The sequence below is a fragment of the Nuphar pumila genome, chromosome 3 (assembly GCF_984573655.1).
Source record: "Nuphar pumila chromosome 3, dmNupPumi1.hap1.1, whole genome shotgun sequence".
Taxonomy (NCBI): Eukaryota; Viridiplantae; Streptophyta; class Magnoliopsida; order Nymphaeales; family Nymphaeaceae; genus Nuphar; species Nuphar pumila.
In genome coordinates this window covers 139,378,086-139,405,903 of record NC_143251.1, presented here as the reverse complement: position 1 = coordinate 139,405,903, position 27,818 = coordinate 139,378,086, and the positions used below count along the sequence as shown (strand labels likewise).

Genomic DNA, 27,818 nt, shown 5'->3' with positions numbered 1-27,818 from the left:
TACAAAACCAATAATCATTTGAAAAGATGAAACACTGTAAACAAAGTAGGGAAACCAACAGAATATTCATGACAAAAATTTGCATTCTGAACTGTAGGTAGACTGACCAATTTCATTTTTACAGCAGGTGCCTTGTATAAAGGACGAGCAACAGAAATCTGACAGTAATTGACTTGAAAAAGTCTCAGGCAACCATATGACCGTTTACATTTGCACGCTGTCTTAATGTCTCTGTGCGTTTACTTCTCTCCATAGTCTCTACCAACCAATCTATGGCCTCCTTGATCCCCATCCTGCAAAAACTTAAGCTTTTGGTGAATTGATCTTGATAAATCTTCTGTAAAACCCTGAAAAAAATTGAGTCTTTTCAATAAATAAATAAATGAAGAAAATTGGTTTTCGATGTCACAATATTAGAATACCATAACGATGTGATTTGGACCTTCCGGGCAATAAACTTCAAGTTCGAGTAAGAGCACTACAAACCGACACACATGCTTAAAAGATAATGGAGTAATAAACGAGACAACAAAAAAAGTAATAGTATCATGGTGGAATGCACGACCAGAAGGGATAAGGAATTTTAGTTGCAAGAAAGTGCAACTAAGTAGGAATCGGCGCATTGGTGAGGTTGAATACCGCTAAGGAAGGAGAACTATGGTTCGAATCCCTTGGGCACCAGAATTTTCGCTATAGAAATCATTTTGTCAATAGAAGCCAAACCGCCATAAAGAGGTTAAATGCATTTAGGTTGCAAGAAATTGCAATGAAATGAGACTGCGCACTGGTGGAGCTCGTTACCCCTTAGGGAGGAGAACCTGGTTTGAATCCCCTTGTGCGCCAGAAATCTTTTTACCAAAAATGACTTTGAAAAATTGAAATATGCCTTTTAATTTTGAATGGAGTTTGTAAGTCCTCAATGAGGAGGCGTTGGGCAATGCAAGGGACGGCTGGGCGTTTTGTTTTCAAAGGGGAATTCCAACCATTATTTCGTTTGGGAAAGTCCCCTCTTTCCTCAAAATTCGAAAATGGGGGGGGGGGGGGGGGGGGGGGGTTTACAAGGCCTCTTGGAATTCAAAATTAAGATGGTGGAAGTTACAAGGTCTCTATTATGAGGGAGGTTACTTGGGGAAGGAAAAAAAAATGGAAATGGAGGGGGATTTACAAAATCGAGTTTGATGGAAACCCTTCTCCTTTCTCTCTCAAGTTTCCTCTCTAAGCCCAGCCGTGTGACCTCTCATCTCTTTGCTTTCACACCACCATTGATTCCGGCGAGGATCTTTCACATGGGTACCCGACGTTCGTGAGGAAGAAGAACACCTTACCTTCGGATTCGTATCTTCACAAGGTAGGGATACAGTCTCTTTATGCATGTGTGCAGCGCCATGGGATACTCGTATGTGTTCGATTAATCGGATAGCCATCAATACTATGATATGTATAAGATTTTTGCTCATGTACCCATGAGTGTAGTGGTGTTTTTATTTTTTTTCTTTTCCTAAAAAGAATATATATTGAATGTCGGTATAGTCATGAAAACGTAGCTATCATACTACATATGCATACAAGCATTTAAAATGGATCTGCATTTCTCCTGATAACTAATCTATTTTTCTGATAGCTGAACTATTATTTGAATAGCAATGGAAAGAAAAATATAGTGAAATATCTGGGGACATCCATAGCCATGAAAAACGAATTTGTTTTTGCATACTTTTGAAAATGTAATCATAAAAACTTGCATTTGATTTTCTGCATCTGCATGCAGTTTATACAAAAAAAAAAAATACATGTAAGCATCAGATCATGGATATGCATAATCCAGTCTGCATATCCATGAAAAAACTTCATTCTTTTGTCATTTCACACCCTTAAATTTCTAATTATAGACGTGCACGAGGGTTCCTCTCTAACTATGCGAAAGCACAGGTTGGACCAATTGAGCTGCACTCATTCACTTAATGATCTGTATCTACCACCATGATATTTCTTCACGTTTTTGACTATATAAACCCAGTCTGATGACATAGGGTTCAATGAGATAATACAATCTAATACCCAAATGGGTTATTTATTTAGGGTTGTATCAAAGTGGATACTTAATACTACAGGTCAAAGTATCTTATTAAACCAACGTGTATTTATATGTTCCATTTATGGTTTAACTCTTGCTGCTGCATCACAAATTTTATAAATCATGTAATCAAAGGGGTATATGACTTACACGCATATAAATACACATCTGCAGTTTCAAAAAAAAAATTATAAATAAACTGTTGAACCCGAAAGGGAGTGAGGGTATGGATCGACCTCAATGAATATTTTATTTTTTCTGCGATATTGTGCTCAGACCTGTCCCTAGTGGTCGGTTGGACCCAGTCCGGGATCAGCAGACCAGGACCAATGGCAGTGGGTCAGGCAGGGAGGCTGAACCCTGTTGTGGCAGCAGGTATGGTTTGACTGGTTATGGCTGCTAGTATGGCAGAGTTCAGTGGAACTAAGTCCAACTGTGGCCAACGCCTTTGGTATTGGTAGACCTACAATGAAAAGTTAACGGACCGAACCCAATGTTGTTGGTATTACCACAGCATTTGATTTCTCTAGTCTTGTCGGTTACGACGGGTTCTATGACGTGGACTTGGGGGGGAGTGCTACACAAACCGTATCGGTGAAAGAAAAAAAAAAATATATATATATATATATACCCTCCTTCCCACTGTGTGACTCATAAGGAAGTATCCTACGGTTGTCTTAAACGGAAGGGACCGGTAGTAGCCACTTACTTGGTGTGACCATCTACATGGATGAACCACGTTGGCCTACACCTGGTTGCAATGAATAAAGAGCTGACAAACATGCTCACCCGAACAGGATCTTAGATCATGACTCTAGTATGGTATAACTCGAGTTAGATTTGTGAGTTATATGTCAAGAGAGACATAAGAATCCAGTAAGCTAACTGGCAAAAGAAATGTTCGTCGGGTTCGTCATGTTAAAATATATGTAATATATATATTTATATATAGATATATCTATATATATATAAATATATTTATCATATACTACCCGATAAGGGGTAGTTCTGTAAACTCGCCCAATAGGGGCATTTTAGTCTTTTTCTTTTTCTTCTATTTTTCCTTTTTCTTTTTTCTTTTTTTCTTTTCCTTATTTCTTTTTTCTGTTTTTTTTATTATACTTTTTGTGCATTTAATGCACAGCCATTGGGGGCCCCAACAAAGAGTCGTTGGGCCCCCAACGGTCACAATTGTGACCGTTGGGAGCCCAACGACTCCTTGTTGGGACTCCCAATGGTCCCTCTCTCTTGCTTTTCTCTAACTCTCCCTCACTCCTCTCTTGCCTATAAATAAGTGGGGTCTCCCCCTTTGTAAGGTGTGGCTTCTTCAAGCCCTTTAGTGCATTTATAAGATTTTATGCTTTCTAGTCATTATTGGCTTTTGTGTATGTCCTCTTTTGGACTTGTTCTTTGATTTCTATGTGTGGATGTCCATTGTAGGACATACTTTTCTTTTCCGCATATTTCATTACATGGTATCAGAGCCTTGGTTGTGCTCTTGATTTATATAGCTAGTTGTCTTGTTTTATCTCTCTTTGTTTGTCCTCCATTCTTGATTATATAATGGAAGGAGAACAAAAGATTGATCTCTCCTTCAAGCTTAACGGTACTAACTACATGATGTGGGCCGCCGTCATGGAGAACAACCTCAAAGGTAAAAAGCTTTGGGGATATGTTATGGGCACCATTAGGGAACCTCAACTTCAACTTACAAAAATTGATGGTGATCAAGAAAAAGCTCTAGAAGGAAATGCTCGCATGAAGGCTATTGAAGATCACCAATCCAAGGTAGAAGATTGGTAAAGTAAGCATGCAAAAATTCTTGCATGGTTCATGAACAACGTGGAGCTAAAGATTTGCGCCAACATTGCTAAATTCCGCCTAGCAAATGAAGCATGGTTCTTTATGAAAGGTATGTATACCCAAAAAGACCTTGCTCGTCAATTTTTTATCCAAGAAAAAATTTGTACCATTAAGCAAGGTGAAATGAGTGTAAGAGATTACTATAGCACTCTTGGACCTTTATGGGATGAGCTATCCCTTCTTGAACCCAAATGGGTATCTAGTGAAGATGTGGAGATGCGAAGAGAACAAATGGAAAAAGAACACTTTTTTCAATTTTTACATGGGCTTAGGCCCGAATATGAACAAGTTAGGTCCTCCCTTCTTCATAGGTCAAAACCGCTTCCATTGAAAGATGCCATAGCCGAAATATGCCAAGAAGAAACATGTCTTGGCATGATTAAAGGAGGAGATGAAGTTCTTGCCGTATCTAAACCCGACAATCATATGAAAGCTTATAAGCCTCCACACTTTGGGAGGCAAAACAACTATAATGGCAATTATAGGAAAGCCATTTGCCATCATTGTCAAGAACCGGGTCATATAAGACCTAATTGTCCAAAGATAAATGAACCTCCAAAAGGGAAAGTTGCTATTATTGAAGAAATCCCACAAAAGAAGGAGGAGCCAATGAAAGGGAAAGAGTCCTTTTCCCTTGCTCAACTATCCGAAGCACTTCAAATTCTACTCAAATCGCCATCAACTTCGGGAGCCGCCATTGCCTCTTCTTCTCCTCCAGGTACGCCCTCTTGGATTCTTGATTCTGGAGCATCTTTTCATATGACCCCTATTGAAAATGGACTATCCAATGTATGTAGCAACTCCAAAAATTCTTTTGTTTCAACCGCCGATGGTACCTCTTTACAAGTTAAAAGTTTTGGAACCTTAGACTTTTCAAAAGATTTTTTTGTGCCAAATATAAGAGTAGTACCTCAACTTAATTTAAATCTTTTATCCGTCTCTCAAATATGTGATCATGGATGTGAAATCTCCTTCTCAACCAAGGGTTGCTCTATACAGGATCTCCAGTCCGGGAAGCGGATTGGGCAAGGCCATAGGAGGGGAGATCTCTACTACATGAACCATTTGAAACTTCTCATCAACTCATTTTGTAATCATGTCCAAGATAAAAATATAGAAACTTGGCATCAAAGACTTGGACATCCAAGCTTCTCAAAAATGTACTCCTTTCCTTTTGGAAAGAAATTTTGTAATGAGAAACATTTTGTTTGCAAGAGTTGTATTTTTGGAAAAATGAAATCCACCCCTTTTTCCAAAGAGAACATTTGTGTCCAAAAGACCCTTTGAATTAGTTCATTCGGATGTTTGGGGTCCTTCTCCGGTCATATCAAAAGGAGAATATTCTTACTATGTTACTTTCATTGATGACTTCACTTGATATGTGTGGATCTATTTTCTCAACCTAAAATCTGAAGTTTTTAATTTCTTTAAGAAATTTCATATGATTGTCAAAAATCAATTTTCAACTAATATTTTCATTCTTCGATCCGATTCCGATGGAGAATATCTATCAAATGAATTTCAAGAATACTTAGAAACCAATGGCATTTGTCATCAAAGGTCATGTCCTAGGACTCCCCAATAAAACGGTCTAGCCGAAAGGAAGCATAGACACATTTTGGAAACCACTAGGACTCTTCTCATTTCCAAAGAAATTCCAAAATGCTATTGGGCCGAAGCCGCCTTAACTTCCACTTATTTGATAAATAGAATGATATCCTCATCCTTACAAAATATATCTCCATATGAAAAACTCTTTGAAAGAACACCCGATTTTAATAGATTAAGAATTTTTGGGTGTAAGTGTTTTGTCCTCACACATAAAAGAGATAAATTGTCTCCCAAAGCTATCGAATGTGTGTTTTTAGGATACGGAAAAAATCAAAAAGGTTTTAGGTGCTTCGACCCCAAAAGCAACAAACTATATGTATCCAAAGATGTTACCTTTTTAGAAAATGAAAATGGTTTTGAGAAAAATAAAGATATTGATGAAAGCGAATATGCTTTCTTATTTGATCTTCTCTCTCAAGAAGATATGACTCCTCACGTAGAGGATGTTCCTAATGATTTAGAGGATACTCCTCTTAGTAATGTTGAAAATGGAAGTAATAATTTTGAAAAAAGGTCAATTCAAACCTATGCTAGGCGTGGTCAAGAAACTCCCATAAGCGCTTTAGAAAAATATTCTCAAAATTCCAACATAGAAGAAACCTCTTTAAGGAGATCTAGCCGAATCTCCAATCCTCCTAATAGGTTTGTTTCCTATGAGTCACTAACACCTAAATATAGGGCATGCCTAATTGCATTACACTCTTATCATGAACCATCACACTATAATGAAGCCAAAAACATTCCTCAATGGGTTGAGGCCATGAAACTAGAACTTAGTGCACTTGAAAAGGCTAAAACTTGGGAAATAACTTCATTACCCACTGGGAAGAAGTCTATTGGATGTAGATGGGTCTTCAAGATTAAAATTAAAAGTGATGGGTCATTAGAACGTTATAAAGCTAGGTTGGTAGCCAAAGGATATGCTCAAGAGTACGGAATAGACTATGAAGAAACCTTTGCTCCCGTAGCCAGAATGACTAGTGTTAGGACTCTTATTGCGGTTGCATCTGTTAAAAAATGGCCTATCTATCAATTGGATGTTAAAAATGCATTTCTTAATGGCGAACTAAGTGAAGAGGTCTATATGGATCCTCCGCCAGAAGTATCTATTGGAGAAAACAAAATTCTTAAACTAAAAAAGGCTCTATATGGGTTAAAACAAGCTCCAAAGGCTTGGCATGACAGATTTAGCAATGTAATGACTAGCTTAAATTTTCGTTCATGTTATACTGACACTGCGTTATTTGTGAAAAGTGCAGGGTCTTCTGTAGTTATTCTACTATTATATGTTGATGATATGATCATCACTGGAAGTGATGAGCAAGGAATCCATGATATTAAGAAAATTTTAAAAGAAAATTTTGACATGTCTTACCTTGGTTTCTTAAGATATTTTCTAGGTATTGAAGTTGCATATTCTCCCCGAGGATATATTCTCTCTCAGATGAAACTTGCTGCTGACATTTGCTCCAAGTCTGGAATTTCGGATGATAAGAAGACAGAAACCCCTGAGGTTATCAATGCAAAGCTAAGGCTGGAAGATGGGACACTTCTCGAGAACCCTACTCCCTACCGTCAACTCGTTGGGTCTCTGACATACTTATCCATCACTCGGCCAGACATAGCTCATGCAGTTCACTCCGTCAGTCAGTTTCAACATGCACCTACAACTGTGCACATGAGTGCAGTCTTAAGGATTGTCAGATATATTAAAAACACCATAACTAAGGGAGTTTTTCTTTCCTCTTCATCATCCCTTGATTTAATTGCTTATACAGATGTTGATTGGGGAGGAAATCCCAATGATAGAGTCTCAACTACTGGTTTTTGTGTTTTCTTAGGTGACTGATTTCTTGGAGATGCAAGAAGCAGCATAAAGTATCATTATCCTCAACTGAAGCGGAATATCGTGCAATGGCCACTACAACCATGGAGCTTGTGTGGCTTAGAAGTCTCCTTTGTGATATGGGCATCGTCATCTCAAATCCTTCGAAGATGTGTTGTGATAACAAGAGTGCCATCTATATTGCAAGCAACCACACCTTCCATGAGCGTACTAAATACATTGAGATGGATTGCCACTATGTTCGAGATGAGTACCTAAAAGGAACCATAGCACTGCCCTACGTCACATCCGAGTACCAGTTGGCGGATTTCTTCACCAAAGCTCTTGCTGCTCCTCGCTTCATGTTTCTTCTCAACAAGCTTTCTGTTGTATCCCCGTAAAGCTTGAGGGAGGGTGTTAAAATATATGTAATATATATATTTATATATATATATAGATATATCTATATATATATAAATATATTTATCATATACTACCGGATAAGGGGTAGTTCTGTAAACTCGCCCAATAGGGGCATTTTAGTCTTTTTCTTTTTCTTCTATTTTTCCTTTTTCTTTTTTTCTTTTCCTTATTTCTTTTTTCTGTTTTTTTATTATACTTTTTGTGCATTTAATGCACAGCCATTGGGGGGCCCAACAAAGAGTCGTTGGGCCCCCAACGGTCACAATTGTGACCGTTGGGAGCCCAACGACTCCTTGTTGGGACTCCCAATGGTCCCTCTCTCTTGCTTTTCTCTAACTCTCCCTCACTCCTCTCTTGCCTATAAATAAGTGGGGTCTCCCACTTTGTAAGGTGTGGCTTCTTTAAGCCCTTTAGTGCATTTATAAGATTTTATGCTTTCTAGCCATTATTGGCTTTTGTGTATGTCCTCTTTTGGACTTGTTCTTTGATTTCTATGTGTGGATGTCCATTGTAGGACATACTTTTCTTTTCCGCATATTTCATTACACGTCATACATAAAATAAATGATAAAATAAAGAAAAAATTTAATATGAGAACTGGGTATACCAAAAAATGTATATGTTATTGGTTTCTCATAGGGTTTCTAGGTACACCACTGCGGTGTATGTTACTGGATTCTCGGGTTCTGGGTACATTGGGTCGCAGTGTATGTTACCAGACTCATGGTCCACTTTGAAGAGAGTGGGTGGTACACACTCCGTAGGACATTCTTATGTTGTGAGAGCGAGGCGTCTCACCCGATCCCCAATCCTCGGAGTTAGGGGACCAGGACTATCATTGAGTCCTAGGTGGTAGGTCTGAGTCTTCTGCAGAAGAGTATGGGTGCATCCAATGTTAGTACTTGTCAATTGGGGATCTCTCTCGGTCGAGCATCGTGCCCCTTTTGGGTATCCGTACGGCTAGTTATATGGGTTATGATATAATAGACCCTCGTATAATCTCGGTCCGCTACGATGTCGAATGCATGTGCGTACCCACAGGGTTAATTATAGAATGAAGAACAATAATAATAAGCATGGCTATGAATAATGAAAAAAGTAGAAGCTCAAGCTGAACAAAACTTAGAAATTGAAATCATAAGATCACTTACTCAGAAATCATATTAGATATGATAGAACTAGAAAGAAATGTCTGTTTGCATAGGAATCGAATTCATGTCAAATCATAGCTTACACATACCTATTCACATGACACTACACATATGTATTTAGAACTGTATTACTTACTCAGACAGTGTTAGTCTGATTCCTTTGTGGTTTACTGTTTTTAGGAGAAACGATAAATGAACTATCAAAGTGAGGTCGATGGCTTCGTCAGAACGGTCATGTCACTACTACTTTTTTGCTTGATGTTTTATGGACATTTGAAATTGATGTAATAAACTCTGATGTGATGGAATAAGATTTAAGTTCTATGTAGTTTTCCATTTGTCTATTTGAATGTCTTTATAAAAAAAAATCTATTAAAATTCCAAGAAGAATAAATGAGGCGTTACATCTTTTGTGCTATATGGATGTGATTAAAAAATGTTAAGTATTTACAGACACAATCTTAAGTAATTTGTGGGCACAATGGTTCACAACTTAGAGAAGAAATAGGAACAATGTGCTTTGTAAGATGACATGTAGTCATATTTCATCTGCACACACACACACACACACACACACACACACACACACTATATATATATATATATATATATATATATATATATTGAGAGGGAGAGAGAGAAGTACCAGGCTTAAATACCTCAAGCAGTGCTAAACAAGTTAAAAAAATCCACTGTAATTTACCCGTCATAGCCAGAAACAGCTTCATATAGGTATAATCTTTCATCCAACTCCTTTAAATCCAAATATCTTGCCAGTTCTTCTGCTGATACAGCCCCAGAAAGGTCCTGCCATTCACTTTAACAAAATAAATGATAATGAAAAATGACCAAATTTTCAAGTAGATTGTAGGGTGACTTTTAGTGCTCAACAATATCTAATGGATGTGAACAAGTAACAAGAAAAGTTGCAGAGTATCCCAATTTTCGGTGAAGACATGACATGCAAGGTTGTTAGAAGCGTTGAGGCAAGGCAAAGTATTGCAGCCACCATGAAGCGAAGCGTAAGTAGCGAAGCGTTGAGCCGTAAGTATCAGAACCACTAACATGCATAACAAGAAAAACAAACTATATATATATATATAGAGAGAGAGAGAGAGAGAAATCTAAGACTTAAGGCATGATGTCATAATAGCATAATTTCCAGCACTTTATCTAAATATAAGAAATTTATTCAATTTCGTTCCTTTATCTCTATAATGAGCAATATTGCACCCATAGAGAAGACAAACCAAATTACAATTATATGTCATGTGGGCAAAAGGATTATGTCCCAACGAAAGCAGGAGGTTTGCAGAGAGAGGAGGGGAAGTGGATCTCTTCTTTCATCCTTTGTTTTCACCTCCGCAGCCAAGTTTCAGTCCTCAAAGGGATCTCATGAGAGAGAGAGAGAGAGTCACTTGTGAAATGAAATGGGGATCTTCGAAACACGAGCTTTGATTAACAAGAGCAAGTGTCAAGAATGACACTAAAGCATAACCCTTAAAAAGGGTATAACTGGAAACAAAATAAAAATAAAAATGTATTCTTTATTGATATGAAAAACCAATTGCTTAAGAAGCATTGAAGTGAAATACAAGAGGGGCTGCACCCCTTTATATACGCAGCTGAAAAAGGACTCAATAGAGCTGTTGGGCACAGTCCAACAGCTCTATTTAGAGCTGTTGGAATGTGTCAGTCCAACAGCTCTATTAAGAGCTGTTGGACTGTGTCAGTCCAACAGCTCTATTGCTAGTCAAGTCTGGACAGGACTTGACTAGCAACAGTCATTCTAGTTCAAACTGAACTAGATGACATAAAGACAAAAAATAAAAATAAAGGAAAAAAAATACAGAAAAGAAAGAAATTAAAAATGTATTTATATATATATATATATAATAATATAATATTATTATATATACATATATGTACAGTTTTACATTTTAACACTCCCCCTCAAACTTACGGTACAATGAGCGAAAGTTTGTCTAAGAGAAAGTGAAATCGGGGAGCAGCGAGAGGCTTTGTAAAGAGGTCTGCTAACTGATATTCTGAAGTGACATATGGCAGATCAATTATCCCGTGTAGATATTCCTCTCTGACGTAGTGACAATCCATTTCGATGTGTTTGGTGCGTTCGTGGAATGTTCTGTTACTGGCAATGTAGATCGCACTTTTGTTGTCACAACACATTTGTGAAGCCTTTGTTGCTTCAACTCCCATGTCAGCAAGCAGTCGTCGGAGCCAAACTACTTCCATGGTCGTGGTTGCCATGGCTCTGTATTCAGCTTCGGTGGATGAGAGAGATACCTTCTGCTGCTTTTTACACCTCCACGAGATTAATGATTCCCCTAAAAAGACACAAAAGCCAGTGGTTGAGTGTCTGTTATTGGGATCACCTCCCCAATCAGCATCAGTATATGCAATTAAATCAAGAGAAGAGGAGGAAGATAAGAAAAGTCCTCGTGAAAGAGAGGACTTGATGTATCTGATAATACGCATGACTGCTCCCATATGAACAGAAGTAGGAGCATGTTGAAATTGACTTGCTGTATGAACAGCATGTGCTATATCTGGTCTGGTAATAGATAGATAGGAAAGTGCCCCGACAAGCTGTCTGTAAGGAGTAGGGTCTGCAAGAAGTTCTCCATCATCAATCTTCATTTTAACATTAACAACTTCTGGAGTGTCAACTTTCTTATCATCAGTAATACCAGACCTGAAAACAATATCAAAAGCAAATTTAGTCTGAGATAATAAATATCCTCTAGGAGAATAAGCAACTTCAATGCCTAAAAAATATCTCAACAAGCCCAAATCAGTCATTTCAAAATGAGATTTAAGAAGTGTTTTGATTGTTTCAACTCCCTGTTTATCGCTTCCGGTGATGATCATATCATCCACATAGAGAAGAAGCACAATGATCCCTGCATCAGAATTCTTAATAAACAAAGCAGTGTCAGTTAAACAGAATTGAAAACCAATATCAATCATAACACGACTAAACCTATCATACCAAGCTTTTGGTGCTTGTTTAAGTCCATAAAGAGCTTTTTCTAAGCGAAGGACTTTACCCTTAGGAATACTTAGACCAGGAGGGGGTTCCATATATACTTCTTCAACTAGCTTTCCATTTAAAAAAGCATTTTTGACATCCATTTGAAAAATAGACCATTTTTTGATAGAAGCTAAGGCAATTAAGGTTCGGACAGTAGTCATACGAGCCACCGGAGCAAAGGTTTCTTCATAATCAATCCCATATTCTTGGGCATAACCTTTGGCTACTAAACGGGCTTTATATCTTTCAAGAGTACCATCACTCTTGGTTTTAATTTTATAAACCCATCGACATCCTATAGTTTTCTTCCCTGGAGGAAGATCTTGAATATTCCATGTAGAAGCCTTTTCAAGTGCATCTAATTCAACTTTCATGGTTTCTATCCATTTGATATCATTTTTTGCTTGAAAATATGTGGATGGTTCTTCATATGAGTGAATTAATGCAATAACTGCCCTATATGTGGGTGAGAAAGACTCGTATGATACAAACTTTTCTGGAGGCCTCGAGATTCGGGATGATTGTCTAGTTGGAATGTTAGAATATTTCTCAAGTGCACATGGAGTATTAGACTCTTGTCGCCTGGAATATTGAATACTAGTATCTCTATGAACTTCTTCATTTTCAACATTAAGATCAATAATTCTTGGATCATCATCAAAGTTACAATCAAGGTCATATTCATCAAATGTTGATGTTAGATCTAGCAAAAAGGAGTACTCAGTGACGTCTTTTAATTTTCTAAAATCAAAGAAGCTCTCCTTTTCAAGAAAGGAAACATTTCTAGACACATATAGTTTATTATTTTTGAAGTCAAAACATCTATAACCTTTCTGGTTTTCAGCATATCCTAAAAAGGCACAGGGAATCGCACGAGGGGAAAGTTTATCATTTTTGTCAGTAAATATGAAACATTTGCACCCAAATATTCTTAATCTAGAGTAGTCTGGAGAAATGTTCATAAGTTTTTCAATGGGAGTGATATTTTGTAACGAAGAAGATGGCATCCTATTAATGAGATAGGTGGCAGTTAAGGCAGCTTCTGCCCAAAAGTCTTTAGGGACTTGATTTGCTATTAATAAAGTTCTAGTGGTTTCTATAATATGGCGATGTTTTCGTTCTGCCAGTCCATTTTGTTGAGGTGTATAAGGACAAGATCTTTGATGTGTGATGCCATGCAATTTAAGATAATTTTGAAAATCTGTGGATAAAAACTCTCCCCCTGAATCTGTGCGAAAAATAGTAATATCATTTTGAAATTTGTTTTTAACCATATTATGAAAAGTTTGAAAGTATGAAAATACTTCAGACTTATGTTTGAGAAAGTACATCCACGTATGTCGGGAGAAATCATCGACAAAAATAACATAGTAAACAAATCCTCCTTTAGAAATTACTGGTGCAGGACCCCAAACATCCGAGTGTATTAATTCAAGTGGTCTTGAAGAGAAAAAGGTTCTGTTCTGAAATGGTAATCTTTTCATTTTGCCGAGAATACAATCTTTACAATCAAATGATTCAGAGTTACAAAATTTCCCTAGATTTGGAAAATGTTGGATTTTGGCTATATGTGGGTGACCAAGTCTCTTATGCCACAGTTCCAACTCTATTTTTTGAATATTATAACAAAAAGCTTTCTTCGGCATTTCCAAAAAATCCATGTAATAGAGTCCTCCTTCTCTATGGCCTTCCCCAATCAGCTTGCCTGACTGGCGATCTTGTACCCAACAACCATGAGAAGAAAAAGAAATATTACACCCATAATCAGAAATTTGAGATACAGATAAAAGATTTAAATTTAATTTGGGAACATGTCTAATTTCTGGAATAAAAAAAAATTTTGTTTTATAAATTTTTTCAAAATCTCCTATTCCTTCTATTTCAAGAGAAGTCCCATCAGCAGTAAAGACCTTTGACACACTTGTTTTATTTTTAACACATTTGGATAGACTTTGATTATTTGGGGTCATATGAAAAGATGCACCAGAGTCAAGAAGCCAAGAAATTTTACCTAAATCAGAAAAAGATGAGGCTGCTGCGCCGGTTGAAGCTTCAGATGAGGAAGAGGCACCTTTGATGAGAGGCTGAAGGATCTCCATTAGTTGGGCCAGGGAAACTGGTGCATCCTGATCTTTAGGCTCCGATCCAGCAATTGCAGATCTTTTTTCTCTCAGCTCCTTAAGTTTGGGACATTGTGGCCTGTAGTGTCCCGGTTCATGACAGTGATGACAAATAACTTTCTTCTTATCATAGTCACCATTTTGTCGGTTAAAGTGAGGAGGCCTATATGATCGAACATGATTCCCTGGTCTAGACACGGCTAAAACGGAATCATCTTCAATTTTTAAAGAACCTTTCCGGAGACGATTTTCTTCCATTGTTAACTCTTCAATAGTTTCAACAATAGAAGGAATTTTTCCCCGGTGAAGTAGGGCCGATTTAGTGGTTTCAAATTTCGGCCTTAATCCAGTGATAAACTGGTAAAAATGTTCAACATCGAGTTGTTTCTGACGAAGCTCGATGTCTTCGGCACAATGCCACTTTGGTTCTAAAAGGGAAAGTTCTTTCCAAAGTTCGGACAACCCATTGTAATATTCACGAATAGTTTTGTCTCCTTGTGTCATCATTCGAACTTTTTCTTGGAGGTTGCACACGTGTGCAATATCTTTAAGGGAATACATATTCTTAAGGTATTCCCATGCCTTATCGGCATGATCAAATTTGGCAAGACTTGAGCATTTTTTAATGTCAACGCTATTGATAAGCCATGACATTATCTTCGCATGAGATATTCTCCATTCTTTCCATTTCTTCTCGTATGAGGCAATAGCCTTGATTTTCTCTTCTTCCGATAGAGGGACGTCTTTATCTCCCTCCTTTTTAGTAAGAGATAGCTTAGGTTCCGAATCGGAACCATCCACAATCCCCCATAAGCCTTTTCCCCATATATGGTGCTTCATGATTGAAGCCCATGTTACATAGTTCGTATCGCTTAGTTTCATAGGCATGATGGTGACTTTATCATTGTCATCCATCGATTACAAGGAGAGAAAGAATAGGGATAGAAGAGAAACAAGAAGGAAAATGAGAAAGAAAGAAAAAAAAAACAATACAACAAGATGTGAAATCTTCTCCAATGAAGTGATAAAAGACTTCTCTTCAAGTGGCGAACACTTTTGCAAACGGGCACGGAAACCGAGGCAGCTTTTCCTCAAGATTTAGTACTTCCGTGGCTCTGATACCATGAAATGAAATGGGGATCTTCGAAACACGAGCTTTGATTAACAAGAGCAAGTGTCAAGAATGACACTAAAGCATAACCCTTAAAAAGGGTATAACTGGAAACAAAATAAAAATAAAAATGTATTCTTTATTGATATGAAAAACCAATTGCTTAAGAAGCATTGAAGTGAAATACAAGAGGGGCTGCACCCCTTTATATACACAGCTGAAAGAGGACTCAATAGAGCTGTTGGGCACAGTCCAACAGCTCTATTGCTAGTCAAGTCTGGACAGGACTTGACTAGCAACAGTCATTCTAGTTCAAACTGAACTAGATGACATAAAGACAAAAAATAAAAATAAAGGAAAAAAAATACAGAAAAGAAAGAAATTAAAAATGTATTTATATATATATATATATAATAATATAATATTATTATATATACATATATGTACAGTTTTACATTTTAACAACTTGATCTAGGTAGCTGGCATGGCTGTGACAGTCTGTGCACACGTGGCGGGTAACAGCCCCACTGGTGCTGGTAACTCCATAATGCAAGGGTTGGGGCACCCCCCACCCCACTCTATTTTAATCATTCTTTTCTTTTGTATACTGGTCAAAGAAGAGCTTTGACCTCCTATGCATGACTGAAGTGCATGCCTTGCGCTGAGGCGTGCACCTCAAGGGTGAGGTGTGCGCTTCATGGCCTGAGACACATGCCTCAGAAGCACCTACGCTTCTGCCATACACCTCAAGGCATGAGGCATAGGCCTTGCCTTGAGGCGTATGCCGCATGCAGTAAGGCATATGTACTTAATAACATTGATGACATGCGTTAATGATCGTACCTGCTTGTTTGCCAGTATCAGCAACGGGGCTCCCTGTAAATCTTCATGTCTAAGTACTTTCTCTAAACCAATACAATTAAAGACATTAGCTACTATAAAGTATCATGTTCCTAGTCTATTGAACAGAAAATAAGAAAATAATACTGAAGCATTAAGCGAGCTGAAGAACTGACCCAAAGCGGATTTTGCATCTTCAAATCGCTGTTGGCAAGCAGCATCTATGACATATATTATGGCATGTGCCTCCTCATAATATTTTTCCCAGATTGTCCTGAGACCACTCTGCAATAGGTAAATCACAATATAGCATAAGAATATTCAACGCAATTATCAAGGACAAATAATTGCACCCACACATATATGTAATTGGGGATCTCAGTGTGCAATTGTTGATATGAAATCTGGAGAAGAGAACATCATACAGATCAAGGAAGAAATGAGTCATGATGATTTTGTAAGGTCCAAGTAATTGGCCCAAAAAAAAGGAAAAAGAACCACTCAGTCTACAAGAGGGTCATCTGGGTATGTGCGAGTAGGAAAGAGCTAGCACATACAATTGTCTGGCCAAAGGATGCTCCACTGGTCAACGTTCAGAAAAGAGACTTAAAACCAATAGCATGGATCAGTTCAGAGAAAGACTGAACATGAAGACTGCATAGGCTCAAACTTGTTCAACTGCCATGCTCCCTTATGTTCTATTTTACGTCACCTTTATGAATATCCAAACCAGAACCTCCCAAGTAACAAGCCGTTTAGTTTAGATACAGAGGTATCTTGGTATAGCAAAATCAAATTGCTGTCTGAACAGTTCACCAGATTCATGGTCTATAGGTGCCTAAAAGGTCCCAGTATGGTGGATAAAAATCATTTAAATCAGAGAGACATCAGTAGTCGTCATGGGATAACAGCCAAAATACAGAACTAATATCCAGCTTCAAATTATCACCTACTTTGAACATGGTAAGACAAATGAACTGATTTTTTCAAGTTCATTAATTTAAAACCTTAAAGGAGATGTACATTACAATTCTCATTAGAAGTGAAACATACCAACTTTTTATAACAAGAAAAAATTCAATGATGAACTAAAGCAAAGAGATAAACAGATAGAAAACATAATTCATGTTGTAATTGGTCATATACCTGACCTCCAAGGTCCCAAAACACAAGTTTTGTGCTGGACACTTCCATGCGGCCAATGTTGAGCCCAACAGTTGGAACAATGCGATCTGGTGGAAGCCCTTCCACGTTTGAATACATTGTCTTCAACTTCTCAAGCAATGTCTGAAGATTTCATAGATGAAATACATATTTCTCCTATTATTAGATGTGCAACATAACAGTACAAACAAATGTCGTGATGCACACCACATCACAGATACAAATACATGTAAGAAATACAATGTTGATATGCCTGGTACAGTGAAAGTGTTTTACAAAACTGACACATACGCACACACATTTAGTGCTAATGATGATACTATACTGCCTAATAGAAAGCAATTGTTGCATTGTCAAGTCACCAACTAGTTAATCAAACTATACGGTGTCTTTATTCTTCTTTTACTAAGAGATGCTTTGGATTGAGTTGTTTCAACATGAAAACCAAGTTTCTGTAATCATGAATTTTAGTACATCGTGAGCCATTGGTTTTTATTTTCATTCAAAAACCTGTCTCAAGTATCAAAATATCATAATCTAAACCATGCTTTCTTACCAAATCAATAATAGAATCAAGCCCATAGGGTTACTACATAGTAGGTACTATCATGAATAACAAATATAAACCCCCCACACACACAGCACCCTAATTGATCCAAACCAGTATGAAAAGTCATAGTTGCAGGTGTTTTTCGCTCAATTCAACACTTAGATATGTTTATTGATGCTTGTTTTTCTAGAAAACATCCCTTAGATTGAAATTAATTTGACAAAAGACATGGGTTTTTATCATAAGTTTTTGGTTTAACATTGGCTGTTGATTTTTAGATCTATTTGAACCCATCTCAACATTAAAGAAACTACCTAATTGAATACGCATTTGAAGTATTTGATACCCTCGTGGGTAAGGAACCCCCTAGTTGGAACTCATAATGGGAGGTTGTTTCGACAAAATCTAACCCCATGGATGTGTTCAGGATGGTCAAAATAGTAGGAATCGACTCTTGGATCATAATTTTTTTATGTAAATATATGATTTTATGAGGGTTGAAATTTTTGTACATTGTAGACCATTGATTTTTCAACCCCAGCAAAATGTTACATACATGTTTGATTTTTCAACCCAAACATGTAGATCACATCTAGAGGGTCAGATGTGCAAAAAACATTAAAAAAATAAAAATATTACAATTTTTTTACTGGGGGTTCCTTACCCATATATATGTATATATATAGAGGCACACACACACAGACACACACCATTGGAAGAAGAGGCACATGGGAAAACATCTTTACTAATGAACCATTTCAATAGTATGGGTGTTGTTGTGCTATGAGGCACAACCATGGAAGTAATGTAAAAGAAGTTTTGTAGTTGGACCATCTACTCTATCCGTTTGATTTTTGCTTCTCCAGAGAATGAAGATGAGACGCTCCAAATGAACGTGTTTGCAACCCATACCAAAAGTGTACCCCAATGTTGTGAAAATCGTTGAGGCATAGCAAGGCGCTCCACCAAAATATGAAGCAAGGTGTAAAGCATAAGCTCAAAAATATATTTTTAAAAACTTTTAAAATATCTAAAAACACAAATAAATAAAAGAAAAGTGTCATCCTAATTTTTCAAGCAACAATCAATAAATAGGAAATCTAAGGTTTTAACTTCTAAACAAACGTCAACCTAATTTTTCAAGCACTAGAACATGTGTAATAATGTATATCTAATTATCTATACTTACACTCACCAACAAAAAAGGTTAAACTTATTTTAGTTTCCATGATCTAATGACACAAACTAACAGTCACAAATTCACATAAACAATCTTTATATACAAAATTACAAACCTACTCATACACAATGGATGACATGTACATACACAATCTTTATAAAGAGAAGCATGGTCCTTCATAAAATTAGCATGCATGGAATGACACGAGCAAATATTTTCATTTTAACTTTTCTACTTATCATCAAAAGGTGGGTGTGTGGGTGTGTGTTTGTGTGTAAGGTGTGTGTGCATGCAGAAATATAATTATAAAAGTAGCATGTATGTCTACTAATTCAGAACTCATGGAATGGTTGGAAAACATGGAACCTCCATGTTTTCATTGTTATGGTACATTTTCATATAAGATAACAATTCCATGCCTTACACAATAGAGTAGTTTTGCACTTTTAATTTTTAAACAAGAACCTGGCAACACTAGGCCAATTGACACCATCATGTAAGCCCTATGTCACATGGCGACGGGTGCGGTTGCGGGTACGACACAGCAATTTCTAAAATTATGGGTACAGGGACATGGTGATATATATGTCACACGGCCACTCCATTTTCAACTCCGTACACGTGTCCCCATGTCAACACACGTTGACACCTGGACACACCATTTTACTCTCCATACATACAAGTTTGTATTCAATTTATAATTTATAATTATATTTTAAGTTTATAACTTTATATTTTCAGTATATACTATATATTTTAGATATAGCATATGTATTTAGATTATATTCAGCTTATTTTGAATTTATTTGTATTTATGTGATATTTAATATATATATATAGTTGTATCCCCCATACCCACATTTTTTGGAATTGTTGTGTCGTACCCATATATATATATATATATATATATATATATATATATATATATATATATATATATATATATATATATATATATATATCGCATAAGAGAGAGTTTAGGTTTGGATCTTGTATGGATCCATGTTAAAAATAAAAGGAAAAGTCTATAACTTTTAAAAAGCTTCGTTAACCAGGTTTGAACTTGTCCAAACCTGGTCAACGATCATATATTATAAAAAGGGGAAGGTCTCTCTCTCTCCAGGTTTTGTGAGAAGAACACGAGTAGGTACGCCCCCCCCTCCCCCCCTCTCTCTCATTTTTTGCTCACTCACTCTCAGTTTCTCACTCTTGCTCCCTCTCTCTCTCTCTCCTTCTCCTCCTCATTGTCTTTTTCTTCTCCATGGTTCCTCCTCCTACTGCTCTTGAGGGTGGGAAGATGAGGGTTTCGACAAGAAAAAAAACTTTTCTTCTTCTTCCTCCCTTTTCCTCTTCTACCCTGCCTTTCACTCGAGGCAAAAAAAATGGGTATAAAAAAATTTAGTTTGGGTTGGGGTCGGATCTGGGTTGGACCTGACCCAGAGCAATACGAGACCAGCATACCCGCACTGCATCTGGTACCAGCAGCCGTGTCATCACCTGTCGACATAGGTATGACAGCAAAAGTGTTGTGTGTATGTTACATAGTGTAAGCTAGACAACTGAACTTTTGACAACCTTGAGATAAATTGGTGTCAATTCTGGAAATGGCCCAACTAGTTTTCAATGTTTCACTACATGTTTTGTAAATCAGACCCTACAAACATGACATCTATAGTTTATGTAGTAAAAAAACATGCATTAGATTAGAATTTGCATTTACAGAGGTTTTTTATATCAATATCTCATTGTCCATCAAATTCTACAACAAAAGCAGGTTTTTTCATAAAAATAATCCAATCCAAAACATGACAACCTGAAACACCAATTAATTACAGTCATCAAGAAGGAGGAGGAGAAGAAGGGAAGAAGAAGAAGAAGAATGAAAGAAGAAAACGGAGGGAAGAAAGAGCAAAAGAAGAGACGAAGGGGAGAGAGAGTACATATCCGAGTGTGAAAGAGAGAATGCGCTTAGTCGCTCCTCCCTTCTTCTTTCAATAGAAAGAGAGAGACATCATTGGTGGTGGTTGTCGTCGCTGGTGGAAAGGTGATGCGAACCAAGTCTCGAGTGAGCATGATCCATCCCCAAAGGTTTGAATTATGCAAATGGATCTCAGCTATGTCATAGGGACTCGACAAAGCAGGTGCCGCACCCGCATCGACGCTACTCGATGCGGGTGCGGACCGCACCCAGGGTCGTTCTCGTCCACATTTCGGACATTAAAAAGAAAAAACCCGATGAAAATGAGTGATTAGGGCAATTTTTTTGCCCAAATCACTCCTCTCCTGCGCAACCCTCTCCTCCCGACGCCATCTCCGAATCTCCTCCTCTCCCTCGTTGCAGGTACGTCCCTCTCGCTCTCTGCTTGTGTCGGCAGGGGAGGGGGAGCCCCCCTGCTCCCTCTCTTGCTCTCATTGGGTCGGCAGGGGAGGGGGTGAGCCCCCCTTGCGACCTCTCTTGCTCTCGTTGGGTCGGCAGGGGAGGGGTCGAGCCCCCCCTACGCCCTCTCTTGCTCTCGTTGGGTCGGCAGGAGAGGGGTGGGTCAAGCCCCCCCTGCGCCCTTTGTTGCTCTTGTTGGGTCGGCAGGGGAGGGGTCGAGCCCCCCCTGCGCCCTCTCTTTCTCTCGTTGGGTCGAAAGGGGAGGGGTCGAGCCCCCCCCTGCGCCCTCTCTTTCTCTTGTTGGGTCGGCAGGGGAGGGGCCGAGCCCCCCCTGCTCCCTCTGATTTCAGTAGGGGAGGGGCCGAGCCCCCCTCTCGCTCTCTTATTGGGTGGGCAGGGGAGGGGCCGAGCCCCCCCTCTCGTTCTCTTGTTGGGTCGGCAAGGGAGGGGCTGAGCCCCCCCTGCTCCCTCTATTTTCGGCAGGGGAGGGACTGAGCCCCCCCCCCCCTCTTGCTTTCTTGTTGAGTCGGCAAGGGAGGGGCTGAGCCCCCCCCCCTGCTCCCTTTGTTTTCGACAAGGGAGGGGCAGATCGTGATTTTATATCAAGATAATGTCAGTCTGTATAATTGATTTAAAATTTTGAATGTATTTTTTTGTGTTTTCAGGATAAAAATGACGGATAAAGGGAAAGGACTTGCGTCATCCTCATCCCAACATGTGAGTTCTGCTGCTAGTTTTGCTGATAGTTGCAGTGGGATTGATGATGTGGGGTCACTATGGGTACATGTAGATAAACTTGCAAAAACTGGAGAAGGGGGTAGTGGAAACAAGAGATTTGGATGCAAGCTCTACGAAAGATATTTTGTTGGGTCTTACACAAGAGTGAAGGCTCATTTGTTGAAGATACCAGGACATGGCATTTCAGCTTGCAGAAAAGTTGATGAGGCAATGTGAAAACAATACAAGAAAATACAAGAAGAATATGAGAAGAGAAAGGCAATGGCCGATTCTTGTGCAGTTAGTGTGTCATTTGCAAGCCACCAAGAAGATGCTGAAAAAAAAAAGCCAATGTAGGAGGTAAAGAAACGATACAAGTATCATTCAATACATATGGAAGAGAAGAATTAGATAGAAAAGTTATGAGGTATTTTTATTCTGGTTCACTCCCATTTAATGTGGCTAGAAATCCTTATTGAAAGGATTTAGTAACATCCTTGGCAAATTGTAATTTGAGTGGTTATGTGCCTCCAAGTTCAGAAAAAATATGAACCACACTTCTTGCAGAAGAGAGGGCAAATGTGAAGAGGTTGCTGAAGATTAAAAAATATTCATGGGAGCAAAATGGAGTTTCTATTATGTCTGATTGATGGATAGATATTCAAATGCGTTCATTAATCAATTTCATTGCTTGTTCGCTTAGTGCCCCAATATTCTTGAAAGCAGTTGATGCATCTGGAGAATATAAAAATGCAGAGTATTTGAAGGGATTGTTTATAGAAGTGATAAAAGAAGTGGGTAATCAGAAAGTGGTACAAATCATTACAGGCAACGCTCCAGTTTGTAAAAGTACAGCGTTGAGTTTGGAGAGTAAGTACCCTCATATTTTTTGGACTCCTTGTGTAGCACACAGCTTAAATCTAGTCTTAAAGAGCATATGCAACCCCAAAGAAGAAGAAAATTCACAAGCATATGCTTTATGTTCATGAATTGAAGATTTAGAAAGAAATGTCAAAAGCATTAGGAATTTTGTTGTTAACCACCATCGTGGTAATGCTATATTTAATAGGTATTCTGATTTGAAATTGTTGAAGGTCGCTGAAACACATTTTGTGTCTATCATTGTGATGATGAATAAGATTAAAAGTGTGAAAAATGCTTTGATTAACATGGTGACTAATGAAAATTGGACATTCTATCGTGCTGATGATGATATCAAGGCTCAAGAAATTAAAAAATCCATTCTTGATGATGAGTTTTTGGACAGAGTGGTATATTTCATTCAATTTACGCAACCTACTTAGGAAATGTTAAGAGAAATTGATAAGGATGAGCCCATGTTTCACAGAGTTTATGAAATGTGGGATAATATGATTGAAAAAATACAAGCTATAGTTTTCAAGCACGAGGAAAAAAATCTTGCATTAGATGATTCAGATTTTTTTAATTATATTCATTCAATTTTAGTCAGAAGATGGGATAAGAGCAACACTCATTTGCATTGCATAGCACATTCTCTTAATCCAAAATATTATACAAATAAGTGGCGGGCTAGTGGTATTGGTCGTGTCCCTCCAAATTTAGACCCAGAGTTGTCAAGACAAAGAAATATGTGTATGACAAGACTTTTTCCAGAAGCATATCTTCTACATCAAGTCACACAAGCGTTTCAAAAATTTTCATCTTCGAGATTATAAGGACCGGCATTATTCGCGAGAGAAAAAGATAATATAGATCCTATCACATGGTGGTCAACATTTGGATCAGAAACACCTTTTCTCCAACGTCTTGCATTAAGATTGTTATCGCAGCCTGCTAGTTCATCTTGTTGTGAAAGAAATTGGAGCACATATTCTCAAATCCACAACATAAAGATAAACAAGCTCACCAGCAAGCGTGCAGAGGATTTAGTATATGTTCATTCAAATCTTCGATTTCTTTCGCGAAGCAATAATGAATAGAGGTACTAATTTGCTCTCTTAGTTATTTGATTATTTTTTAGTTTTTATTTAAATATACTTGTATAGTATTTAACATTTTCAAATTGGGTTTGTAACGCAGACAAGGAACATCCAAATTTTGGGATGTAAACCCAGAATAGTGTGACTTCGAAGTAGAGCATGATTTCAACATAACAAACATGGATTTAGCTGAGCCCAGTATTCCTTCTAATGATGCATTTGATGATGATGAAAAAAATTATTAACATCCATTACTTCATCAAGATATACTTTGGTATGTAATTTAGTTCTTTTATGCTTTACTTATTTGATTGATATTTAGGTCAATTTATGGAATTGCTTTACTTATTTGATTGATAATTTGATATTTAGGTTGATATACTGCATGCATGATGAATGATATTATGACAATGTTAACTGTTAAATGTTAAACTGTTAAAACTTCAAAATTATATATATATATAAATTTACATTTTTGCCGCTACCGCATCCCCGCACTCGCACCCATGTGACATAGGATCCTAGCCAAGCTGATCCAGATCTATTACCCGAGCTTCATTTGTTGCAAGCCACCTCAACCATAGTTGGAAAACTCGTGACTTGGGCTCGAATCGCCCAACCCTTGACTCGCGGGGTCAGCTGGTCGACTCATTAACTCGAACGGGTTAGGACCCAAAAAAAAAATTAATCTTTTTTTTTAAATAATACGAACGGGTGCAATGAACCAATTCGTATTGAAACAAACCGGTTCAAAATCTACGATGACTTGATGAATCATTACCGATTTATTGAGCCATGTCTTAGTTCTGAATCGCCCAATTCATGACTGAATTGGCTGACTCGGCCCGAGTCAACCAAGTCAGGTGATTCCTAGCCAATCCATGACCGAACCTGGCTAAAGAGTTTCCTTGCCAAGCAGCCCTTTTATAAGCTTGCTTATTAAAAATAATGGGATGAATTTGGGGTTTATTTTTTGAGCCTGAACAACCTTATTGCCGAGCCAAACCAAGCAAAGTTACAATAAGTCTGGTTCATTTGCCAGCCCTAATCATGGCAATCCAAATTACTCATTTTTAGGCCCGTTTTTTCTACCATTCAGCCTGAAAATAGGTTGGCAGGTATTGTTGATCTCAAGGTTTCCATTTTCAGGTTCCATGTGAACTGTAAATCAGAACCATATTTCACCGTCTTTTCCATGCAAGCTTTCTCCATTGTCCCTCCCACCCTGCGCGCAAGAAAATAAATGCTCTCAGCTTGCAAGAGTGTTCATGAGCATATGCATGTGCATGTGCATACTCTCACTCTTACAAGTTGTGCGATTATTTTCTTAGTCCCATTCTTGATGGATGCAAGCATTCGCCTTATGCGCAGAGAATGACAAGCCACATTTCAAACTTATGCAGATCAAAATTCATCAACTCAACTGATTAAACTGAAATGTTGTGACAGCTGATTTCACTTTGCAAACACATCAGTAGCAGCCCAACTCATCTAGAAGGCATGACTAGCATCAATTTCAATTTTTGTCCACAATTAGCATATTCATTTGGAATAGTTTCAGTAGGTATCAAGCAAGAAAAACATCTCCAGAAGAATGAGCATAACTTGAGGATTCTAAAAAAAAGCCCAAATAAGGTAAACTTGCAGATAAGCTACATTAGATCAATGTACTATTACTCCGACTAATTAGTAAAAAACGATTTAGAAAAAAAACACACATGAAATGTGAAACGGAAGGAATGTGTTACCGTTTTCCCAGCTTTGTCAATCCCAAGAATAAGGACATGAAACTCTGTCTTGCTGAAGAGATACTTCCACAGTCCAAAGAACAATGAAAACATCTCTCAGCTATCTTATTTTCTACTGCTTTGAGCTAATCCAATGTGAGTTTTTAATAGTTCAGGAGCTAACATGAAAAAGCTCCACACCCATCAACAAAATTCTGCTCCTTCCTGTCATCACCAACACAACAGCATTGTAAAAGCCAATAAAAGCAAAATACAACAAAGGAAAAAAAAGAAGTTCAACATACAAAAACAAGCATAAAAGAACTCTTAACACAAAAACAAGTATCAAAACTTTCACATTTTAAGGACACTCAAGATAATTTTATGAGAAAATTTATGTCAAGAAAACCATTCCACCGTAGCTTCCATACAAAATTCTCAGTTTTGGAAGCCCCATGTAAAGGTTAACAAAGTTGTGTACCCGTTTTCAATACTGTGTTCACATTATATGCAGGGTCGCTGCATGGTGGGCATGCAGCGACCTGCTTGACAACCATCCATCTTGGGATTTCTCGAGATGGATGTGGTGCTCATCTCGAGAAATGTTGAGATGGATGATCATCAGCGGCAGAGCTGCAGCTGCATAAAAAGTGATCTCATACTTCAATACTACAGAAGAGTTTTCAGATTGGGGAGTGTTTGGAATCAAATTCCTTTATATGTTTTCCGATGAAATATCTCCCAAATAAAATTTAATAATATTATATAGGAAAGGTTTTCTTTTATAACATTTAGCAAATCGCAAATCTTTTCATTGCAAACTTTTTCCAAAACTAAGGCCATGAACACAACAATCGTTTTTCCCCCTTTTTTTTTCCTTCTGTGTGTTTGCAAATACAATCTAGGATATTAAGGAAAACTGGAGCATTCGTGATCCAAGTTCCCCTCGTAAAAGCATTCTCTATTTTCTCCCTACAATCGGAGCTTTAGTGATCTAATGGAGGGAGGTATCTCCATAATTGTCATTACAAAAAAAAATAATAATCTAGGCATCGAAAGCACTAGAGAAAAGAAACTCCGATTCGTCCAACCGGAATAAATCGATTTTCTCTGCTGAGATCGAGGGACGCTTTCTTTTTTCCCGGATTCAACAGGAGAATTTTGAGAAACCGATTTCCCGATCCCAGTCGGAGAAAACGGATCAACCAAACAGAGAAGAATAGAAAAGACTGCACCTTCTTCTTCTTCGACCGATCCATCGAGGGAAAATTAATTGGTAAATCGGAAAATTAATCCGGAGAAAAAAAAATGAATCGCTTACCCGACCGGGAATTCCGACGGACTCTTGCTTCCCTTCTCTGGACATGGGAATGTTTCTGGTTCTAGATCGTGATTTCTGGAGTTTGATTTCCTAGAGAGTTTTCCCTATGGCACGAAAAATTTCAAACAGGTAATATTTTACTCAAATTTTCACAGGGAATCCCTCTCTCTTTATATAAATCCGTCAAGCAGGAATGGCAGTGGACCGGGGGAAACGGACCCCGCCCCATTTGGATTCGGAATGGAGGACATGAAAAGGGGATGCAGTAGGGGTGGCAAAATCTGACACGACCCGCCAACCCGCTTCTTAGGCGGATTCGGGTTTGGCTTAAATGGGTTCGTGTCGTAAACTGGTCAACCCGCCTAACCCATTTATTAAATGGGTCGGGTTTGTGTTAGGGGTATGCCAACCAGCCAAGCCGGCTGACCCGTTTAATAAACGGGTTAGGCGGGTGGGTCAACCTGTTTACCCGAACCCGACCCGCCAACCCATTTACCCGACCCGCCCTCCAACCTGCCCGCTAACCCACCCGCCAACACGAACCCGACCCGCCGACACGACCCGCCAATCCGACCCGATTGCCACCCCTAGGATGTAAGCAGGGAGGAAGGTTAAAATCAAAACCCATGCCGGGATAGACTTACTCTTTCCCCCACCCCATCCTCAATCCTTTTAACCGATGACAATGAACCGAGGAAAAATGGGGCCCTGCCCCGGTCTCATCCCGTTTGGACCAAGAATGGAAGAC

General features: G+C 38.3%; 1 protein-coding gene across 5 annotated transcripts; it reads right to left on the bottom strand.

The window, feature by feature from the left end:
• On the bottom strand, positions 1 to 27,207 carry LOC149844070 (uncharacterized). Of its 5 annotated transcripts, none has more exons than XM_090000300.1 (7): positions 27,071 to 27,207; positions 25,771 to 25,974; positions 17,220 to 17,360; positions 16,250 to 16,358; positions 16,077 to 16,138; positions 9,651 to 9,754; positions 1 to 347 (listed from the first exon to the last, which is right to left on the bottom strand). In XM_090000300.1, exons 2-7 carry the CDS (start codon positions 25,861 to 25,863, stop codon positions 185 to 187), a joined length of 672 nt encoding a protein of 223 aa, XP_089856426.1. In that variant the 5' UTR covers positions 25,864 to 25,974; positions 27,071 to 27,207; the 3' UTR covers positions 1 to 184. The 5 variants fall into 5 exon arrangements, 3 of the variants coding, with proteins under 3 accessions (XP_089856426.1, XP_089856427.1, XP_089856429.1); XM_090000301.1 differs by having other exon boundaries at positions 1 to 293; positions 27,071 to 27,206; XR_016430950.1 differs by having other exon boundaries at positions 66 to 293; positions 9,594 to 9,754.
• Positions 27,208 to 27,818: the final 611 nt, after the last annotated feature.

Coding starts and splice junctions, on each gene's coding strand:
- LOC149844070 (XM_090000300.1), bottom strand. CDS start 25,863: ATGTTTTCATTGTTCTTTGGACTGTGGAAGTATCTCTTCAGCAAGACA. Junction 17,361..25,770: donor TTGACAAAGCTGGGAAAACG/GTAACACATTCC, acceptor TGAAATCTTCAG/ACATTGCTTGAGAAGTTGAA. Junction 16,139..16,249: donor AGATGCAAAATCCGCTTTGG/GTCAGTTCTTCA, acceptor GTATTGGTTTAG/AGAAAGTACTTAGACATGAA.